Consider the following 19,302-nt stretch of genomic DNA (forward strand, 5'->3'; position numbering starts at 1 on the left):
GGCATTTATTCACTTTTCCTAGTGCTTTGGACCTGTCTGGTCTCATACAAATGTTCCTTGAAGTAGGGTCAACAAAGTTAGGTGCTGTTGTGACATGGTCACTGAATTTTAAGCAAACCTTGTGTGTTCTTGCTACAATAGTTAGTTTGTCTGGGGGTTTACATTTCCCCACTTACCGTAATAATGAATAATGTTAATAGCTCTATCCTCAGAATACTTTCAGACTGGGAAATGCTGTTAGCTGCATTATGGAGGGTGGTGCTCAGCTGTGGAGACTCGCAGCCAAATCTGCTCCAGAAAAGAGCTTAACCCTGGTCTCTGGATTTCTAGGTTATTTCCGTGACCTCAAAACTCCATTCTTGTTTCTGTGACACTGAATATTTGTGTCCTTTCATTTGAGTTTCTGTGTAGAAAATTCCTGGAGGAACTGAGAAACCATTACAAGCCTCTCTGCTCTCCCTTGCAAGCCCGAAGGAGCACAGCTCTGACCTGCTCTTGTTGATAGGAAACAGAGTTTGAAATGCAGGCAGAAACACCATCCGCATGCAGTTGTATCACGTGGGGGAATTGGAAAAAAGAAAGAAAATCCCACTCATGGCAATTTTCAATCCCATCATTTAATACGCTGCTGGCAGACGCACAGGTAACAAGGTGATGGGCACCATCTGAGTGCTTGAGTAGAATAACCTGTGTGGTGAGGGAAGGCCATGCTGTCCCACCTTACCTTAAGTGCCTGACAAACAAACCACTCCCCAAATTAATCTCTATCTGGGACAAGCTGCAGCTTGTGTGGGGATCTGTTTGTTGCGGTGAGGTCCAAAGAAAAGATGTTCTGATGCAGGATGCCCTCAAAGAGAGACTTGGCTTCAGTTTCCATTAGGTGCTGGACAGGTTGCAAGTTCAGGGAAGAAAAGATTTAGCTGAAATTAGAAGCTGGTCTTTGTTGTGGGAGCTGTTGACAATGTCCCTGTGTGAGTTTTCTTACCATGTCAACTTCCAAATAAAAGCTTCTATCCATGGTAATCGGGGTTTATTAAAGGAAGCCAGGAGGAAAAAACCCAACTTTAGCTGAGATTAAAAGGATTGTGTAGCTGCACTTGGTGCTGAATTGCTCTGTGCTGGCTCTGTCACTGGGAGTCTGCCTCATCAGCATCTCTGCACAGCCTCCCGCATCCCGGGAAATGAATAGCCATGCCTGAGTGGAGCAGGAGTAAACAGAGGAGCGTGCTGCCTGATTAATGCTGGGCTTCATTAACCACCCGGACTGTGCTGTTGGCTTCCTGTTAGCCAGGTGCTGCATGGTGGCGAACTCACTGAGCCCATCCCACCAGCCACAGGGTCTCTGGGGTGGTGTCAGAGCCACTGCCCAGGAGGATGTGGTGGCTTTTCTCCCCCTCTGTTTCAGCACATTTGGGCATGTTCTGGGTTTTAATATGTACTTCTGCTCTGAGGCCCTGGCTGGAGCTGGACCCAGGGCAGGTTTGCTTCCATGGCCTTTTGCAGCCAGGCTTTCATGCCTGGTTCCTCTTGTCACTGACCTTGCAGTGTCCCTGCTGCCAACATGTGGCTGTGGCAGGGGACCTGCTGATATGAATCTGTCTGTCACCTGTGGTGGCAGGAGGGTTGTGTGTGTGAGCCAAATGGAGAGATGCTGTTGTTTCCCATGTTCACCCAGTGACATGTTCCATTCAGGAGATGTCACTGCAGTGGGGTGGATCTGTGCCAGTCTCTAGTACAGGGATGTGACCATGGCTATTGTGAGATTGTCAGTCAAAACTGAATGCCTCTGCTCTCTTTCCTCTCTTCCTCTACGCTTTCTCCTAGGCTCTTCCTTCCCTCTCCGTTGACAGGCCAGTCCTTTGTGTCCTCTTTACTGCTGATTTACTCCTAATTCCTCAGCCATAGTGCATCCTTCTTGACTTTGTCCCCTTGAAACCTGCTGCATTTTGAGGATGTATTCAGCATTCCCTAGCTGTCCCATCTAATAACAGCCACCAACTGAGTTAAAAGAAGTTCGGAAAGTTTCTTCCTCTTAGGCTTTTTTGCATCCAAACTTTTCTTGTCCAGGACTCTGTCTGTCTATCATAGGATTGCAAGTTTCAGAGTCTTAGGATTGTGTCCTGGGGATCCCTGAGCAGAACCAAGCTGCATCCTCTAACTCAGGGGTTTCTAACCTTTGCTGGAAATGGTCAATAACAGTAAAAAAGTAACCACACCATAGGGTAGCATCATAATGTGCTATCCTTCAAGGAGGGAACCAGTCCTTAAACCAAACTGTGTGAGTTCAAGGGGTCTTATGGGGAATATTTTATTTGCAAGTCAGAGTTGAGACACTAGTTCCACAGCTAAGAGAGTCATGTGAGATCTTATGTGGGAGCTGACTCTGAGACCTTCCCCTGACCGTGGATGGAGCCCTGTCTGAAACAACTGGATTTGCAAGGAGGCTTCCTCTGCTTCATTTTCATGTCCAGACTGTTCAAATCTGGTGTAGCTCCAGTTCTGAAGAAAAGAATGATATCTATCTTTAGGTTTGCTGCATTTCATGAAGGTTGTGTAGCACCACAGCCAAACCATGGTCAGAGAAGGAGGTAGGCAGTTTCTTGGGTGTTTTATGCTGTGGGACAATGAATTGACTCACCCAGGTGATCCAGTCTCAAGGAAAAGCTTGGTATTGTTATGGCCCGTGGCATCTCCTCAGTAGCACCACTGTATGTGAAAGGTCCAGCAGAGCAGGGACAGCTATTCCTGATAGAGGAAGAAAAAACCAGTTGCTTTCTACCAAAAGGTCTTTCCCTACGGATCCCTGGGGCTGTAGAAGATGTGTGACCTTCCCAGGGACCTTGAATGTTCTGGGGATGAGGCTGTTGTGGCAGGAGCCATGTAGAGGGACTCTCTGATCTCACACAGGAGCCCTACATGGTGACTTAGGGCATTGATGCTGGCCATGTCTCTGGGGGGAAAAAGCAAGAGAGCCTGATCATTGTGGGAAGGTGGTTTGAGTTTATTTTAGAAATGCCCAGCTCAGAGCCTAAGCCCAGACCTCACTGCCTGCTTGCTGTGGCCTTCTGTTTATTTGCTTTTTTTCTTATAATTACACTTTTGTAAACTGGGCAGCCTAAGAGACTGGGTATGTCCATGGTGCTGTATTATGTCTTCCCAGCTGCTATGATTTTTTGCTCTCCAGACATGGGTAATAAAAAGATGTGCATATCTCCCTTCTCCTTGGTGCATCCTCTAAGGGGTTAGTACAAACCCTGCTCTATTCTGCAGGCTAAACAACCAGTCCTCCCTGTCTCTGCTTTCTGCTGTTATTAATTAAGCTAAATTATAAATTATAGGCATTAGAGGCTCAAGTACTGACTGAGACTCCGGGACAGAGGGTACAGGTCAACCAACATGAGCAGAAGGGAGAGAAGGCATGAGCGCCAACAATGTAAAGAGAAAAATCCTGCTCCTAGGGTCACTCAGATGGCTGATGGAAGAAGGCAAGATAGCCCCAGGCTCCTGCTTTCCCTGCTTTGTCCCAAAAGGCTGTTTCTGTGCTTACCTGGTGGCTGTCAGTGCTGGCAGACTGTTGCTCTTTCCTCTGCAGGTGAACATCTTAACCCCTGAAGTTCACTATTTTTGAAGCACCCTTATCTGCTGCAAAAGGGATTCCTCACCCAGTCTTCCTTGAGTTTCTCACTAAGGTCTCTCTGGTTTCCAGACCAAATTTGCTGTCTTTGCCTGGAGGAAGGTTCCTCTCACCTTCCTCTTCTATGAGTGACAGTTGCACCTCAAAGTCAATCACAATTCTCACCTGTTTGGGCCTCAGACTCCACACCTGGAGTGTATCTCCTCTTACGCCGTGTTGGCCACTTATTTTAGTGCAACTCTGCTCTTGGGTGTTGTGATGACATTTGGGCAGAGGGCTCTCTTGCAGAAGAGGGGTTGTTTGTTACCTCTTCTGTCTCTGGGTCATGGCAGTTCCCATTTCCCTGTCCTACAGCTATGCTGGCTCTGCAAGGCTAAGAGGAGTGAGATACAGGGGTAAAACAGGTATCTTTTTAGTACTTGAAAAGAATAATTTCTTCCTAGATCTGTCTAGTACCCAATCAAGTCAGTGTGTTAGAAATATGGATCATAACTCCTAAGTGACAGGAGCCAATGTTCAGGGTTGCCATGTGATGTTTCTGAACAGAGGACTCGGACAGCTTCCCTCTTCTTTTGGTCTCTCAAGGATGTCCCCTCCAGAAAGAAGAATGGTTGTGTGGGAAGAGCTCATCCCATCGCTGCTCTATCTATCATAATAAAGGTTATTAAAAGCCTGCATGGCCAGCCTGTGTATCCCTGCAGAGTGAATCCTCCTCTGCTCGCGAGACAGTCTTGCAAACTCTGCAGTATAAGCTTGGTTTTATTAAATATTTGCTTGACCAGAAAGGCAAAGGAGAACTAGGTAAACACACCTAAAGTAAATGTGAAATGACCTTTGTCCGTCATCTATCTAATGCCTGTGGCTGCTGCAGTAGGGAGGGCAGTGGGAGGTGAAGGTGATCATACAACAGCTTTGAAATTCTGGCTGCTGTGAGGATCCTGAAATATTTGGGGTGGCACAAAAGTGGTGGATGCTCTACAAGCCCAGGCTTACCCTTTCCACTATCAGATCTAATCAGTTTACAGGTCAAAAGAAGACAGGATTTATTCTCTTAATTATTTCTTTAAGTAAATTTTTCAGTTCCACTGGTGTTAGCAGGGTTACACAGATTTGAAAAAGCTGCAAATCCAGACCTGTGTCACTGCTACATCTTCCTTCCTGCTGGGAGCTATAAAAAGTGATTATTTTTTTTATTTATTTTTCATTGCCTCCTACTTGTGCAGGGCTGACTGTCACCTTTGCTCAGCTAGTTACACCTCTGATTTCAGCAAAGTCACTCTGAGACAGGTGATAGGACACTGGGCTGCAAGAGTACTGGGGTTTGGCTTGTGTCCTTAAAATCAAGAACAGTTTTGTGCAATTCTCATCTGGATGTTAAAGAAGGATGGAGGGAGGAAAGACTCATGTAGCTCAGCCTGGCCACCAGCAACGAAGGTTGTGCAGTCAGCACTCGTCAAGGAGCTTGGCTTGTGAGACCTGAGTTGATACGACTCAATCTCCCATGTGCTCTGTGGGGCCATAAAGGACCAAAGCTGTTCTTGGTACAGAAGCAGCCATGAAAAAGCGAAGGAACAGGGAGAAGATGGATGTGTTGAGTAGGCAAATGCATGTCCATGGAATGAGGATGAGGTTTAGTGATGTGGTCATGAAATTACAGAAGCTGTTTGAATCCCATACTGCTCCCATCACCCTGGTTAAAACCTGAGAGATTTTAAAAGTCTGAGTGATGCAAGGAAGCCCTCTTCCCCTCTCTTTAGAAAGTCAAAAGGCTGGTCCCTGGGTTGTTAGTTTTCCTACTTCATGGTCCTTTAGACTTTATTACTACTAGTAGTTAGGCACACCCTTTCTCCTCGGTCATCTGAGATGACTGGGGAGCTGTGCCTTTCTTTCAGACAATGTTTTCTTGACTGTGTGGTGGGTGGAAAGTGGTCTTGTTACGAGAGCCCAGGGGAGGGAGAAGACCTGGTGCTCAGCTTACTCTGTGCTTGGCTGCATGCCCTGTATAGATGTGGCTGTGAAGGCTGGCACACCACAGCTCCTACGTCTGTACTCCAGGCTGGGCTGGCATGAGGCAGCTTTGATCTGGAAGCCACAGAGATCTTCTTCAAACAGGCCTGTCCTGGACCAAGGGCTCCCTGAACGGATGTTAATGTCAGACCAGAGCTGGCTTCTTCCTGGCAAGCTTCAAGGGTTGCAAAAGAGCTCAGCATCCATCTGGACCTGTCCCTGTAGGCAGGTCCCTGACCTTCTCTAGGCTTCAGCCCCTCATCCAGAAGAGTGGGATAATAATCCTTCTCCAGTCCTGCCATCTTAGATAGCAAATACACAGTTGAGTCAAAGCTGGCGGTGCAAACGGCAATACTGCTCGATGTTTCTACCATCAGCCTTCTGTACTGCTCTGGCTTCCGGTGAATTTTTGTGCTGCACCATGGGGCACATGTGTGTGTAATGGAGAGTGAAAGGGTGCTGATTTATTATTCTGCAATGTGATTTCTGCTCTTTCTACCAGCAACTTTTCTTTCAGGAGGGGTCCCTTTGTGCTGGTTTTAAGTAGAGAGCTCAGAGACGAGAAAGGGAGGATTAGCAATTAAATATGCTCTGAGGATGGCATGGTTGTGAAGGAGGGAGGAGGAAGGAATACTCCATAGTAATGTATTTTTGTTTTCTTTTCTCTTTGCTTGTAGGACAAAATCTGCCAGGGAATTGGTGCTTTGAAGACTCTTACAGCTCTTAATCCTCGTTCCCTTGGGAATACAAACCTTTGTAATCATGTCACTGGCCATGTGGAAATGGACTTGCCTGGTTTCTCACCTTCTGCTATCTACTACAGTGTCACCTCTTGGTAGGCAGCAGCCACTCCATCCAAAGAGGCCCTTCATCACTTTCACTGGAGACCAAGCAGAGGGGAACTTCAATCACTTGGTGGTTGACGAAAGAACTGGGCACATTTACTTGGGAGCTGTCAACAGGATCTACAAACTCTCCGGTGACCTGAAGGTCCTGGTGACCCACCAGACTGGTCCTGATGATGATAATCCCAAGTGTTATCCTCCCAGGATAGTCCAAACCTGCAATGAGCCTTTGACACCCACTAACAACATAAACAAAATGCTCCTCATAGACTACAAGGAGAATCGATTGATAGCATGTGGGAGTCTTTACCAGGGCATCTGTAAGCTTTTGAGGCTGGATGACCTCTTCAAGCTGGGAGAGCCCTTCCACAAGAAGGAGCATTATCTCTCTGGGGTGAATGAGAGTGGCTCTGTTTTTGGAGTCATTGTTTCTTACAGCAACATGGATGACAAGTTGTTCATTGCCACTGCTGTGGATGGCAAACCTGAGTATTTCCCCACTATTTCCAGCAGAAAGCTCACCAAGAACTCCGAGGCAGATGGGATGTTTGCGTATGTCTTTCATGATGAGTTCGTGGCCTCTATGATCAAGATCCCCTCAGACACGTTTACCATCATCCCTGACTTTGATATCTACTACATCTATGGCTTCAGCAGTGGTAACTTTGTCTATTTCCTGACTCTGCAGCCTGAGATGATCTCACCACCTGGCTCCACCACAAAGGAGCAGGTTTATACCTCCAAGCTGGTCCGGCTTTGTAAGGAGGACACAGCCTTTAACTCCTATGTTGAGGTACCCATTGGCTGTGAGAAGAATGGGGTGGAGTACCGGTTGCTCCAGGCAGCCTACTTGTCTAAGGCTGGAGCCATCTTAGCCAGGTCTTTGGGTGTTGTCCCTGAGGATGATATTCTCTTCACAGTCTTCTCCAAGGGGCAGAAAAGGAAGATGAAGTCCTTGGATGAGTCTGCTCTTTGCATCTTTGTCCTGAAAAAGATCAATGATCGCATCAAGGACAGACTGCAGTCCTGCTACAGGGGAGAGGGGACGCTAGATCTGGCCTGGCTCAAAGTTAAGGACATTCCCTGTAGCAGTGCGGTAAGTGAAGCCCCTAAGCACCCAACCTTAATCTCCTCGTGTGATCACAGATCTTAGAGCAGGGACTAAGGAACTGAGACTGCCTCCTCTCAGTCCTGGCTCTGCCTCCAGCTTACCATACCACCTAAATTAACCAGTTTGTACCTCAGATTTCTCATGGACAGGTATCCATGAGGGAGGTATCGCTTTCCTTATGCGATGTTTGCTGATGAACTAAGCCAAGGGGCCTGTCAATCCTTAGGAGGAATTTGCCTGTTGCAGTTACTTTGCTGTGCAATTCATAAGGGGTGAAATTGCATTTCCTTGAGCAGCTTTGGCTCAAACGTAGAAATCAAACCAGGACCTAGATAATGACAATGGCTTGTGCTGTTTTCTGTGTCTGCTGGTGTAACTTTATTTCCCTGGGCTGGTGTTGGAGCAGGATTTGTTCACGGAACTTGGTGAAGCCAGGGCTTGGTTTCTTCAAGGGCTGAGAAGCACTGGTCGTTAACTACCACAGTCCTTCAGCTTTCAGTTTCCAGCCAGCTCTGTGTTGCCTTTGCACTGCAAAATTAAGGCCTGGCTGCAGATCAAGGGTTAAATGCTGCAAGTTTTAAGGGCAGGACTGGGGAAGAGTCTGGTCTACCTGACCTACGAATGGTCTTAAGGCATGGTCTTAGTTTGTTCTGTTGGTTTATTAAGTGTCATTGCAGAACTGTGCATCAGCCCTGCCAGCACACAGCTGGCTTTGATGCCATGCACAGAAGTCGGCATTACAGCCGGCACCACACCCAGGCTGCTGTAATAGCTGCTTCTCTGGGCTTTGATTTCCTCCCTTAATTAGCTCTTTCAAGTGAGAGGCAAGTTCAAGTCTGAGCAAAGGGAATACGGAGAAACACCAGAGCGCTTTCCTGCCCCATAATCTCAAGGCAGTCAGGGCCTGGGATATGGGATTGCTCCAGCTTTCCTTTGTACTCAAGCCTCCTTTGCTGGGAGATCCCTGCTGTTGTTCCTTTGCAGGACAAGGACAGACCAAGAGGAACACAGATGGAAACCTCATTGCAGTGAGACTGGTCCTACCTTACTCTGCCATAATTTCCCTTTACACCAGTGCCCTCAGCACTTGTTGCTTGACCTTGCACTGCTCTTACAGTCCCAAGATGAACGTGTGGAGGGACAAGTCCTTCATTTTAGTTGGGATCCCTTCTGCCTGGACCTGCAAAGCTCCCTATGGAGCATTGCACAGAGAGAAAGTCTGTGCCCAAATCTGGCTTTGATTTTTTTTTTTTTGTTTTTTTTTTTTGTTTAGCCTCAAGGCCTCTGCACATTCAAAGAGCTGTCTTTAGATTTAAGCTGGGAGCTTCCCACTGGAGTTTTTCCTGGGCTGTTAAGCCTCTCTATGCGTTTGCAAATCTGCTCTGCTTGTGCTCCATAGTAATGTTTGCAATACTGGACCTCTCAAATCGGGAGGTTTGAAATCTCTCATTCACCTGGCATCTGTGGTTTTACACAGGAGCAAAAAAGCCAGCAGATTTCTTGTGTCCCTTGGGGTGAGTCCTGGTCTAAGAAGACTGACATACCAGTCTGAATTTGGAGGGCCAGTAATGCAGAGATTGGGGAAAGGACAAGGAACTAGGTGACAGTGGGAGAAACTGTTAAAGCACATTTGTGACTGCATTTCTTCATGGCGAATTAGAGATGCTAATACTTCCCAGCTGGAAAAAGAGCTTGGAGATCCTTGAAGGAAAAACAGGGGTCTGAAAAGTGTAACCAAGTGAGCTGTCTTTTCCTTAAATGAGTCTGCTTAAAGCTGCTGGCAAGCCCTGTCTGAGATCAGCTGTGCTGCCCGAGGAAGAGGTATTAGTGACTTGGCTGCTGTAAGGGTTGCAGAGTCCAGCTGCTAAGCTTGGAAAATATGTGATGGTTGGTGAAGTATTTTGGAGCCTGGATATATGTCTGTGAGGACCTTGTCTCCTTTGCTGATGTCCTGCTGGCCAGCCATCCACCAGCACCGCTGCTCTGCCTCTTCGCACACATTTGAAGCAGCTCTAAAAGCAATTGCAAATCCATCAGTGAGACTTTCCCTGGTTTTGTGTGGATGTCAAATATTTCTCTGGTGGTGCAAATAGAGGCTTAACCTGCATGCAATCAAGGCTGGACAGGAACTTCAGCTCTGCTGCCCTGCCCTCAGCAGCTGAAATCCTGCATGTGAACAGATAAAGCTGATGTGCCTGGCGCCGAACTGTGGGAAATCCTCACCAAGTACCTCAGAGAAACACTATTAGAAGCCATATTCCAGCCCTTCTTTGTGTTATTAACTGTAGGACCATGAATTATGGAGCTGGGCTCACCACACTGTCCTCACCTTTTGGTGCATGGTCAGGTCTGGCTTTTAATAACAAGTATTTTTCTCATAGGGTGATAACTGACTCAGAGATGCACATGTTAGGATGCTTCTGCTCCTGTTTTGGTGTAATGCTTGCTAAAGGCTGCTTCAGAGCAAGAGAAGTCTCTTGGGGACCACTCCCAGCACAGCTCTCCTAACCTGCAATATGCACACAAATGGTTACGGGCATGTGAGGGAACAGTGTGCTTGGCTGGAGCAGTACAGTGCAGAGTCTGCAGCTTCTCTGGTCAGGCAACTTTGCTGGTGGAGCTGGGGAAAGTTGAGGTTGTGTAGGACCTGGCAGCAAGCTGGGCTGGATGCTCTGTGTCTCATGGTCAACACGCAGCAGGAGATGTTTGGCCTTCAGATGTCCTACAGGGCTGGATGTCCCAAAGACTCACCTTGGTCTGGTTTACAAACCCAATGTGAAGGCAAGGGATAGAGCTACAACTGTGCAATGAGCCTGTGCTGCTCTCGTGCCCACCGTGTGTGCATGTTGCAGTGGTTAGCAGTGCGATAGAAGAATTTCCAGAATGAGAAATATAAAAGTCCACAGATGAGTGGAGATCCTTAATGTTCCTTCCTCCCCTGTCCTTGCATTGTAGCAGTCCTCCCATAAATCTTCAGCATAAATCACAAAAAGTGATGGATTTTTATGTCTGGGCAGTTGATTTGCAAGTTGGCAGTGTTCACGCAGATGATGAACAGTTCCAGATAATAACTCTCTAGTTTTCCTCTCCGCAAATACAAGATAATAGCTTATATTAAAACAGTATACTTGACCCCAAATGCTTAGAAATTCATATAATAAGAGGAAAAGAATTTAATATAAGCTATTAATTATAAGCTATTTTTTATATAAGCTTTTAATATAAGCTATCTCATATTAAAACAGTATACTTGACCCCAAATGCTTAGAAATTCATATAATGAGAGGAAAAATGAGGTTGGGAAAAAGAGTCTTATTAGGTCATCTGATTTGCCCTTCTGCCCTACTTATAACATCTCTGACAGATGTTTGTCTCACCTGTTCTTAACCTCCAGCAATGGAGATTCCTCTCCATACATGATCTCTCTTTGCTGCTAGGAAGCTTTCCCTCAGGTTTAATCTAAATCTCCTCTCCTGATATGGAAGCCATGCCTACTTATATAGCCACAGAGAGCACCTTCATCCCCTTTGGTGCTCTAGCAAGAGCATTGTGTGTCCCCAGAATTTGACTGCTTCTGCGGTGCATCAATGTATGGAGCAGAGGGAGCGCGGCTGTATGGGCATGCAGGCTGCTGGCAGAAGGAAGGGCTGTTCTGCAGGGAAAAATTGGCTTCTTAACACGGAAAACAATTTATGTTGGATAAAGAAGGCTGTGGTTTAAATATACTTCATAAACATTGCAATTAACTGTTGATACGGTTGAGAAATACTGGGTTTCTTAAAAAAAAAAAAAAAGTAGTTTAGGAGGAGGATGGAGATGTAAATGGCCATTATGGTACAGGACTTGATCACTGGGAGATTTGTTGATTATTTTTTTTTTATTACTATGAGACAGCATAAACAATAGGTGTATTTTGGAGCCCGGTGACAATTGTGCTACAGGGATGCTCAGTAGTGGAGGCAGGGGAGCCTTCCCCTCTACATTGGTGGTCGAGCAGGTGTGGGACATACCCTCCTCTTCTTTATGCATGATTGTATTGGAGACTGACTCTAAAGCAGCATGAGGATGCCAGGGTCTGCTGGGGTGATGAGAGGAATGGGGATCCTTGTTGGAGCTTTGGCTTGCGGTGATGTCCCAAACAGTGTGTCATTGGCATGTGATTCTGGCTGTCAGCTTAGGAGCTGTTTGGAACCCAGGGCTGCTATTGCAGTTCCTGATCTGCCTCACAGCATCACCTGCCTTTCTGCAGCCTAACAGACTCCAGTCCCTGAAATGAAAAGGTGTCACCTCCATCGCTGTAGCTTTTACCAGATACACAGTGCAAATAATCTGTCCAAGATAATCAAAGTGTCTGTCCCCAACTCTTGCCCGGCTTCTGCCTTTTGCCGGTATTTTCTTTTCCTTTTGGCAGGAAATGGAGTTTGACTGTTTAAATTACTGTATTCAGTCTCTTCCTGTTTTTCATGGCAATGCTGTCACTTAAGGGAGAAAAGAAATGTTTTTGAAGCTGACCAGCCAACAAAAGACCTTGTGTAAAAAGCCAGGCAATATTTTTCCAACACTTTGCTAGCAGAGGGCAGGCAAAGTAGATGTTTGGGACCCAAGTAATTGTCTGACAAGTGAGTTGGCTATAGAGGCTTCCTGTGCTTCTAATGCTCCAGGACAAGCCTAAGTCAGTAACTCCCCAAAACGTCTTTGCAGATACTGGTGCCTATCCCTGAGAGTCCTGCATCTCCTCCATCCATCTGTTCCACAAGTGGACTCTGCTCTCCTGCTTCCTCCCGCTTTCCCTGCATCCCCCTTGCCCATTTGAGATGCTTGACACCCACCAAAGCAAGCAGTGCTGTACTCAACAGGGTTTAACTGAATGCAGGAGGCAGCTGTAGAGGGCATATTGCCGATTAGTCCTTCCATAGGTGGCTGTCTAGCATGTCTGGATGCCAGCTGGGTGCACAGACATTTTGCTTTAGCAACATGAACACCTCACCCTGGGATGAATGGTGCTTGGGACTGATCCATGGGCATTCTTCTGCTCCATGCCGCTGGGTTAGGAAGGGTCATTTCTAGCTCGGGTCTTAGAAGGGCTTTGCGTATGGTATGGGACAGTCATTTTGACTCCTGGCAACGCCACTGTTGGTGATGGGGTAGCCAAGATTTTCCTATAAACAGCCTATTTCATGACTTCCTCTTCCTCCCAGGGCTTGCATTTGTCATCATTGGTATTAACGGGGCACAGGTCTAACAGAGCATCTCTGAGAGACCAGGATGGGGAGCAGCATCACCCCCGTTTTACAGGAGGGTTGGCTAAGGCACAATAAAACATAACTTGCAGTGCAGTTGCAGCTCAGGGACTCCTGGGTCTTAGTGCTCCACCCAACATTCCTACCTATTGATGGAAGAGTGAATATCATCTTTGCTATTGTGTTCCTCTGGTATGGGGGACAGAAAACCAGGGTCATTTAGAAAGAAGGACATAAGATAGAGCTGCTGGAAAGGAGCATTTCAAAGAAAAGAAAAAAAATCACTTTACAAACTAAAAACCAGGAGTTGTGGTCTCTATCTGTCATTTCCCCCATTGTTTTCCCTTAACAGGAAAGGTTGGGGTGAAAGTGAGTGTTAACTTTTGCTTAGACCTTGGGAAGAGGAACGTGTGGAAGCAGGTCCATGCGATACTGCTGCTTTGACATTTTGCCCACACAGCCCCTGCCCGTTTCTCCCGGCTGGGCTGGCCGGTATGTGAGGCTGCTGCTTTCCCAGGGGAATGACTCAGTCACAGGAACGAGCTATCGATTTCATTAGACCTCGTAGTGTCACTGCTTGCCAGTTGGGCTATCCTAAGTAAATCTCTGTGAATGTCAACGCCACTTGTGCTTGCACAATAGGTCTTTTTGTTTATCTCTATTGGATAGACCAGGCACAAGAGTTTTGCATACATGTCTTTACTCCAAATTACACAGGCTCATGTTTGTCATCCAAAGGGCTCGTGGTCAGTTGAGGTCAGTTCTTGGTCAGCGTTTAGTAGTGCTTTCTTCTCCTTCCTCTGAAGATTTAAGCAAGAGCAGGAACCAAGGGAAAAAAAAAAAAAGAAAAAGAAAAAAAACCCAACAAAACCAAAAGACAGTGCAGTCTGTGCAAAGGCAGTAGCCTCAGAAATACAGTAATGTCTCTCTGGAATGCCCACTGGAGACTTGGAGACAGAGCAAACGGGATTATTACTGCCAGATCTGTATTTGTATAATTGGTCACATCAGTTTGTGTTGGATGGGAGCTGGAGTGCTTGTGTGCGGAGTGTGTTGTTGGAGTGACCTGCTGAGCCCAGCAACTTTGATAAGAGGCAACAAGCGTCCTCTTGCTGATGCTGGGAGCTGGAGTGGATGGGGGGTTTAATGGAAGGGGCAGGGTGCCAGCTTAGGGCTTCTGCAGCTGACCTCTGTGACTTGCAAATCTCCCCCATGCACCTTCCTGCTTTTCATTTGCTTACCTCCAGCAGGCCTGACCATCGTCTCCCCTGCAAAGTTGGCTATGCTCTGGGGTGAAAGATACTTTGTTGGAATGTCACATTATCTTGCTACATGAGGCAGCTCAGACAAAAGCAGAGCAGTGAGCTCTCTCCAGCAATGTGGCTGGTATTTCTCATGATTGTTGTCAGTGGTGGAAGTAGCCAGAAATATCTAGGGCCATGCTCCTCAGGCTAATGGAGAACAGCTGAGTTCAAATCTCCACTATCCTGAGCAAGGTCCTGGCACCTCTGTAATTAGATTAGGGAAGTCTCCCTAGCCCTTCCTCTGTGGGATGACCAGCAGTCTTGTTAACTAATTAGCACTAATTCATTGATTAGCATGCTTAGTGTTCGTGCTAGGGACATGATGGTTGGGGTCTAATGAGTTGTTGTAATGAGACCCTCCTGGCTTTTCAATCCATATATGTGCCTATGGCTGAGCAGTGCTGGGTGAGCACTACCAGACCTCTCCAGTCTCTGCATGAGCTCTTAGTTCAGCCTGGGTATAGCTGCTGGCAACATCCCAGTCCTGTGGACATCCTCAAAAACCCACCACTTGTTCAGGTAGGCATGCACATACTAACCTGGCGGGAGCTCATTTGCAGGGGTTTCTTAGGCACCACATGGGTTCATCTTCACTTTTTCCTCGGTGGAAGTCCTTCCTCCCATGTGCCACCTCTCTGCTTTCAGCTAGCAGGGATAAGGACACTTCCCTGCCTCTGTGAAGTGCTCTGCACTCCAGGCAGGAAGAAAAGTGGCTTTGGAGGCTCTGGGGGAGAGAAAGACAAAACCCCTTAAGCACCTACATCAACTGAAGCTGGCACTTGAGGGCTGTAAACCAGGGGCTAATTGTATGGAGAGGATGATTGCATTTGAGGTATTAAGTATGTTCGTCTGTATTAAACACCTGTCCTTGAAAGGATACTTCCAGATCAGTGTGCATGCAGAAATAATGCTGGTGGTAATTAATTACCTTCTTATCGCACCCCCAGCCTGCAACCTCTGCTTCCAAAATCCTCATTGCTTCTCCTGGCGGGGGAGGGGGGAAAAGCAGCATGCTTTGGAAACAACCTCCTTCTCAAAACTATTTATTTACTTCCCAAGCATAAAGCCAGAGGAAACCCTGTGCCTTTAAGTGGCCAGGCGCCAAAGCCGTGCACAGTGCTGTTCTCTCCTGGCTCCTTGCGTCTGGTTGACCTCCCTCACTCACACAACATGTTCATTGAGGACAGAGCAGGGCCCAAGGCTGCTGAGTCGCTGTTGTGTCTGAGATATTTCAGGCGCAGCTCCCTCCCCCATCATCAGTTCCATCTCTGGACTCTGCCTGAGCAGCTCAGCTTCAGTCCTGGGTCCTGGTGGTGCCCCAGTAGCTGCTTCTGCAGGTGAGCAAGGTGCCAGCTTCTCCATTGCTGCTTGTGCCATTTGCCTCTGCTGCTTGCCACATGGATAATCGGATTTGTTTCTGGGAACTGATTTTTGCTGCTCCCCCCCCGCCAGCAACCCAGGCTGTTTTCTTCTGTGGCTGAGCCCTGCGGTCGCCTGTGGCTCAGCCTTGCATTTTTGGAGGGCTCCATATGGTCTCCTCGCATTCTCTTCCATGCAGGGAGATCAGCTACTTCTCAAACATGACCTTGTACTGCCTCACCAGGAGGCTGCCTTGCGGGCCAGTGGGAGTGATTGTGCAACAGGTTTTGTTGTTTGTTTTGTTGGTGTGTTTGTTTTTTTTAAAAAAAAACAAACAACCGAAAACAAAAAAACACCAGCAAGCAAAACCCAGCTGTCCTGGAAAAGCCAGAAGCAAAGTGACTCCAGCTCTCTTCATGAGCCCAATGCTATTTAAAGCACCTCCGGGCTGGGGGCAGGCGGGCACTGGAGTTTGTACAATAACTGTTCTGTTGAGGAAGGGGTTGAGGGTATGCTGGATTCAGCATTGCTTTCTGGGCTAGATCCTGCACAGACCCTTTCTCACTTGCCTGATGCAAGTGTAGCTGTCGGGGTGAAAAATAGTTCAGGATCTGTCTCAGAATCAGCAAAGATGTTTAGCATCTGGGAATGATCTGATGTGCATGTCTATTTTATATGTCAGGACATAAGACCTCCCCCTTCCTCTCCCCAAAACAAGCGTGTTTATTTATCTAAATTGGATGGAAACATGGGTCACAATTATACCAGGTAGGATAATACAGATGCTGGAGGACTGGTGTGAAGGTGGACATGAGAAAGGCTGTTGTAACTACAGAGACTTGGCCAAATCTCATCTGACCATATTTCTGCCAGCCTGGCATCTACATAGCTGTGCTAATGTTGGATATGGTTCTGCTGTAAGTTTGCTTGAGAGGCATTTTATTAGCACTGGCCCAGTCTTTGAGTAACGTGACAACAGCTTTGGGACAAAATGTGGTGTTTGCAGAGCCAGCACGGACCTGGCTGGGTAGATATGTGCAAGATCAGGCTGAAGTGGGGGACCTGGGTGCCCTGCACACATCTGCCTCTGAACTGTCCTCTTCAGCTCTGCTTTGTTGCACAGATAGATGTAAGGAAGTGGATGATTGTTGCTTGCTGAAATGCAGACCCATGTTGCATCTTTCTGCTTCAGAAAACTACATGACATGTAGGACTTAACATCTTCCCTGGGCCACCAGCACCCAGTTGCTTCAGTTTTGGAGCTAGTAAACATTGCAGCCCCAATATTTTCTGCTTTATGGTGCAGATTCTAATAACATCTAAAATATTTAAAGTAGTACTTAAAACACAGGCAAGGCAAGACACCCAGATACACTTGCAACTAAATGGTACCACCAGAGAAAGACAGCGAGACCTCTGATTCTTCCATGCAGTACTGGAGCTGGCATAGCTGATAGAGCATGTGGGTGACATTAGATCAGTAGGAACAACATCGTATTTTCCCTGTTTCAATGTCATTACCCCATTATTGTCAGTGTTCCAAAATATAATAGGATTTGTTCAGCTGATTTATCCTGTAAACAAGCGATATTAGCCAGGCGTGTATTTAGACACAGAGAGTGGGAGAGGCAGAGTGAGGGAGCGTGCGGAAGGGAATAATAAAAGCGTACTGCTCCTAATGAGGGAATGACCCAGCACTTACCAGTGGGTAGGGGCTATTGGTCAGGATCCTGCACCAAGAAGCACAGGGCTGGGATTGTCGTGGTGTCCCTGCTTCTGAGGCTGGCTGCAGCCTGCCGCTTCCCCAGCCCTGCGTCAGCCACAGGAGCAGGCTGAGCATAACTGCTTCAGTGAATCTACTATACTCGACTGACACAAGTGCTCTGAATTCCTCAAGTACAGAGATCTATCTGCACAGATAGAGGCAGCAAGTGGGAGATTTTTCTTTTCAGGGCTCTAGTGCTTTAGTTTGTTGTTTAAGCTGATAACGAGGCTTCTTTAAATTCATTTCCTGTGAGATGATAGGACCAGGCACAATTCGGTTCTCCTTGATACAGATGTGCAGCCCTGGAGCTTGGCATGACTTGTATCTGGTGAGCAAGCTGGGGCCTCTTGTACCCAGCCAAGCTCACTCAATTTCCCCCTGCTGAAGAGCAACAGCACATACATGTTGTTCATTACAACAGTCAGCTTACCTTCACAGGACTGTGGTGAGGCTTAATTAATGCTTTTAAGAGGCTCTGGGATCTCTGGGCGAAGGTGTTGCTTGCATGCAAAGCAGCATTGTTGTTTAATTTCTATAGCACTGTTGGTGTGTGTGGCATTTTGCAGCCCAAATGATAATTTTGTCTGTGTAACAAAATAATAATTATAGTAATTGTGATTCAGTGGAGAATCTCTGGTGGTGCCGGCATAAGGGAGGCAGCTGGACTCTATCCGGCAAGGTGCTGGTGTTCGTCACTGGAATGGGAATGAGGGGTGCCCGGTAGCTAGCAGAAATGCTCCAGAAATGCTGGTTTAACCTTTCTGCTTCCAGCAAGTGTTGGGAGATAACGGGCCAGGCACACTGTCTGTGAAAGGGAGGACAGGTCAGCAAGGGAAAGCTTCTACACCCTTCAACGTTGCATGCAACAGACAGCAAGGGTATTGTTGTGGTTACCTTGGAAGAGCCCTGCAGTGTGGCTGTTGTGTCCACCTGGTGAAGGTGGACATGGGATATTTTAACTTGGGGAAGGGAATGTCTCTTTGTTAGGTGTCTCTGTTGGATGGACATGCCTGAGAGAAACCCAAGGATGTTCAGGTTTACAGGGTATAGCTGGCAGAGGAAAGAGCTCCAGTCTTTTCTTACACCTCTTTCATCACCACAGTAGATGTTTACAGGCATTTGTTATGTAGACCACCTTCGGCCAATCATGGAAATGCAACATCCTTTAGGATAAAATGCAGCAGCTGGCAAGCACTTCTTTCAAAGGTGTCTTTCTACCTACACAGAAAACTTTTCACCTAAGATATTCTTTCTCTGGTACTCTTACTCCCCATCTTAGCTACAGCAGCACCAGGGGAAGTTGGTGCTACTGTGTTTCAGGTGCATAACACAGCTTTGCTGCTGGAGTATGTTCTTACAGAAGAACTCCTGCAGCTTATTTGATCAATAGTTCACTTCTAAAAAATCCCTAAATGCTTATTTGCCCGATAGACCATGGCGGTTTCAAAGGCAGAGTCTCCACACTCAACAATATCTTTTTTTTTTTGATGTGCGTGTGAAAAATTTTAAGTGAATTTTTTAAAGCTCATGGAAAGTGCTGAGCTGAAAGCCACAGAGATCATATCCCTCTGTTTATCCTTCAGTGCCTCATCCATATGATTGTCCAGCCTCTGAGCCAGCAAGGGGAAGTTTATGGGACTGCAGAAGAACTCTGCTTCCTTTTATAGGCACACTTGCTGCTCGCCAGGTTCATCCATCCTTCTTGTTTGTAGGTACGGTTGTCACCTGTGAGGGGATAAACCTCAGTGACCCCGCACCTCAGGGATCTGATTGATCTTATCAATATCTACAACCATCTCAAGGGCGAGTGTCAGGAGGACAGGGCCAGGCCCTTGTCAGGGGTGCCCAGCGACAGGGCACGGGGCAGCGGGCACAAGCTGCAGCACAGGGAGCCCCACCTGAACAGGAGGGAGAACTTCTTTACCGTGAGGGTGCCAGAGCAGGGGAACAGGCTGCCCAGAGAGGCTGTGGGGTCTCCTGCTCTGGGGACATTCAGACCCCCCTGGACGTGCCTGTGTGCAGCCCGCTCTGGGAGAG

The 19,302-nt window shown here is 47.2% G+C and overlaps 1 protein-coding gene across 7 annotated transcripts in view; it reads left to right on the plus strand.

The window, feature by feature from the left end:
• Positions 1-19,302, plus strand: part of PLXNA4 (plexin A4) — a 470,690-nt gene that overhangs the window by 21,960 nt on the left and 429,428 nt on the right. For all 7 annotated transcript variants that reach the window (XM_080393434.1, XM_080393431.1, XM_080393432.1 and 4 more), the window contains exon 2: positions 6,319-7,582. In XM_080393434.1, the coding sequence (XP_080249560.1) occupies positions 6,404-7,582 (1,179 nt within the window). In that variant the 5' untranslated portion in view covers positions 6,319-6,403. The remainder of the gene's footprint in view (positions 1-6,318; positions 7,583-19,302) is intronic.

The sequence above is a fragment of the Falco punctatus genome (genome assembly GCF_963210335.1).
Source record: "Falco punctatus genome assembly, chromosome: 6".
Lineage (NCBI taxonomy): Eukaryota > Metazoa > Chordata > Aves > Falconiformes > Falconidae > Falco > Falco punctatus.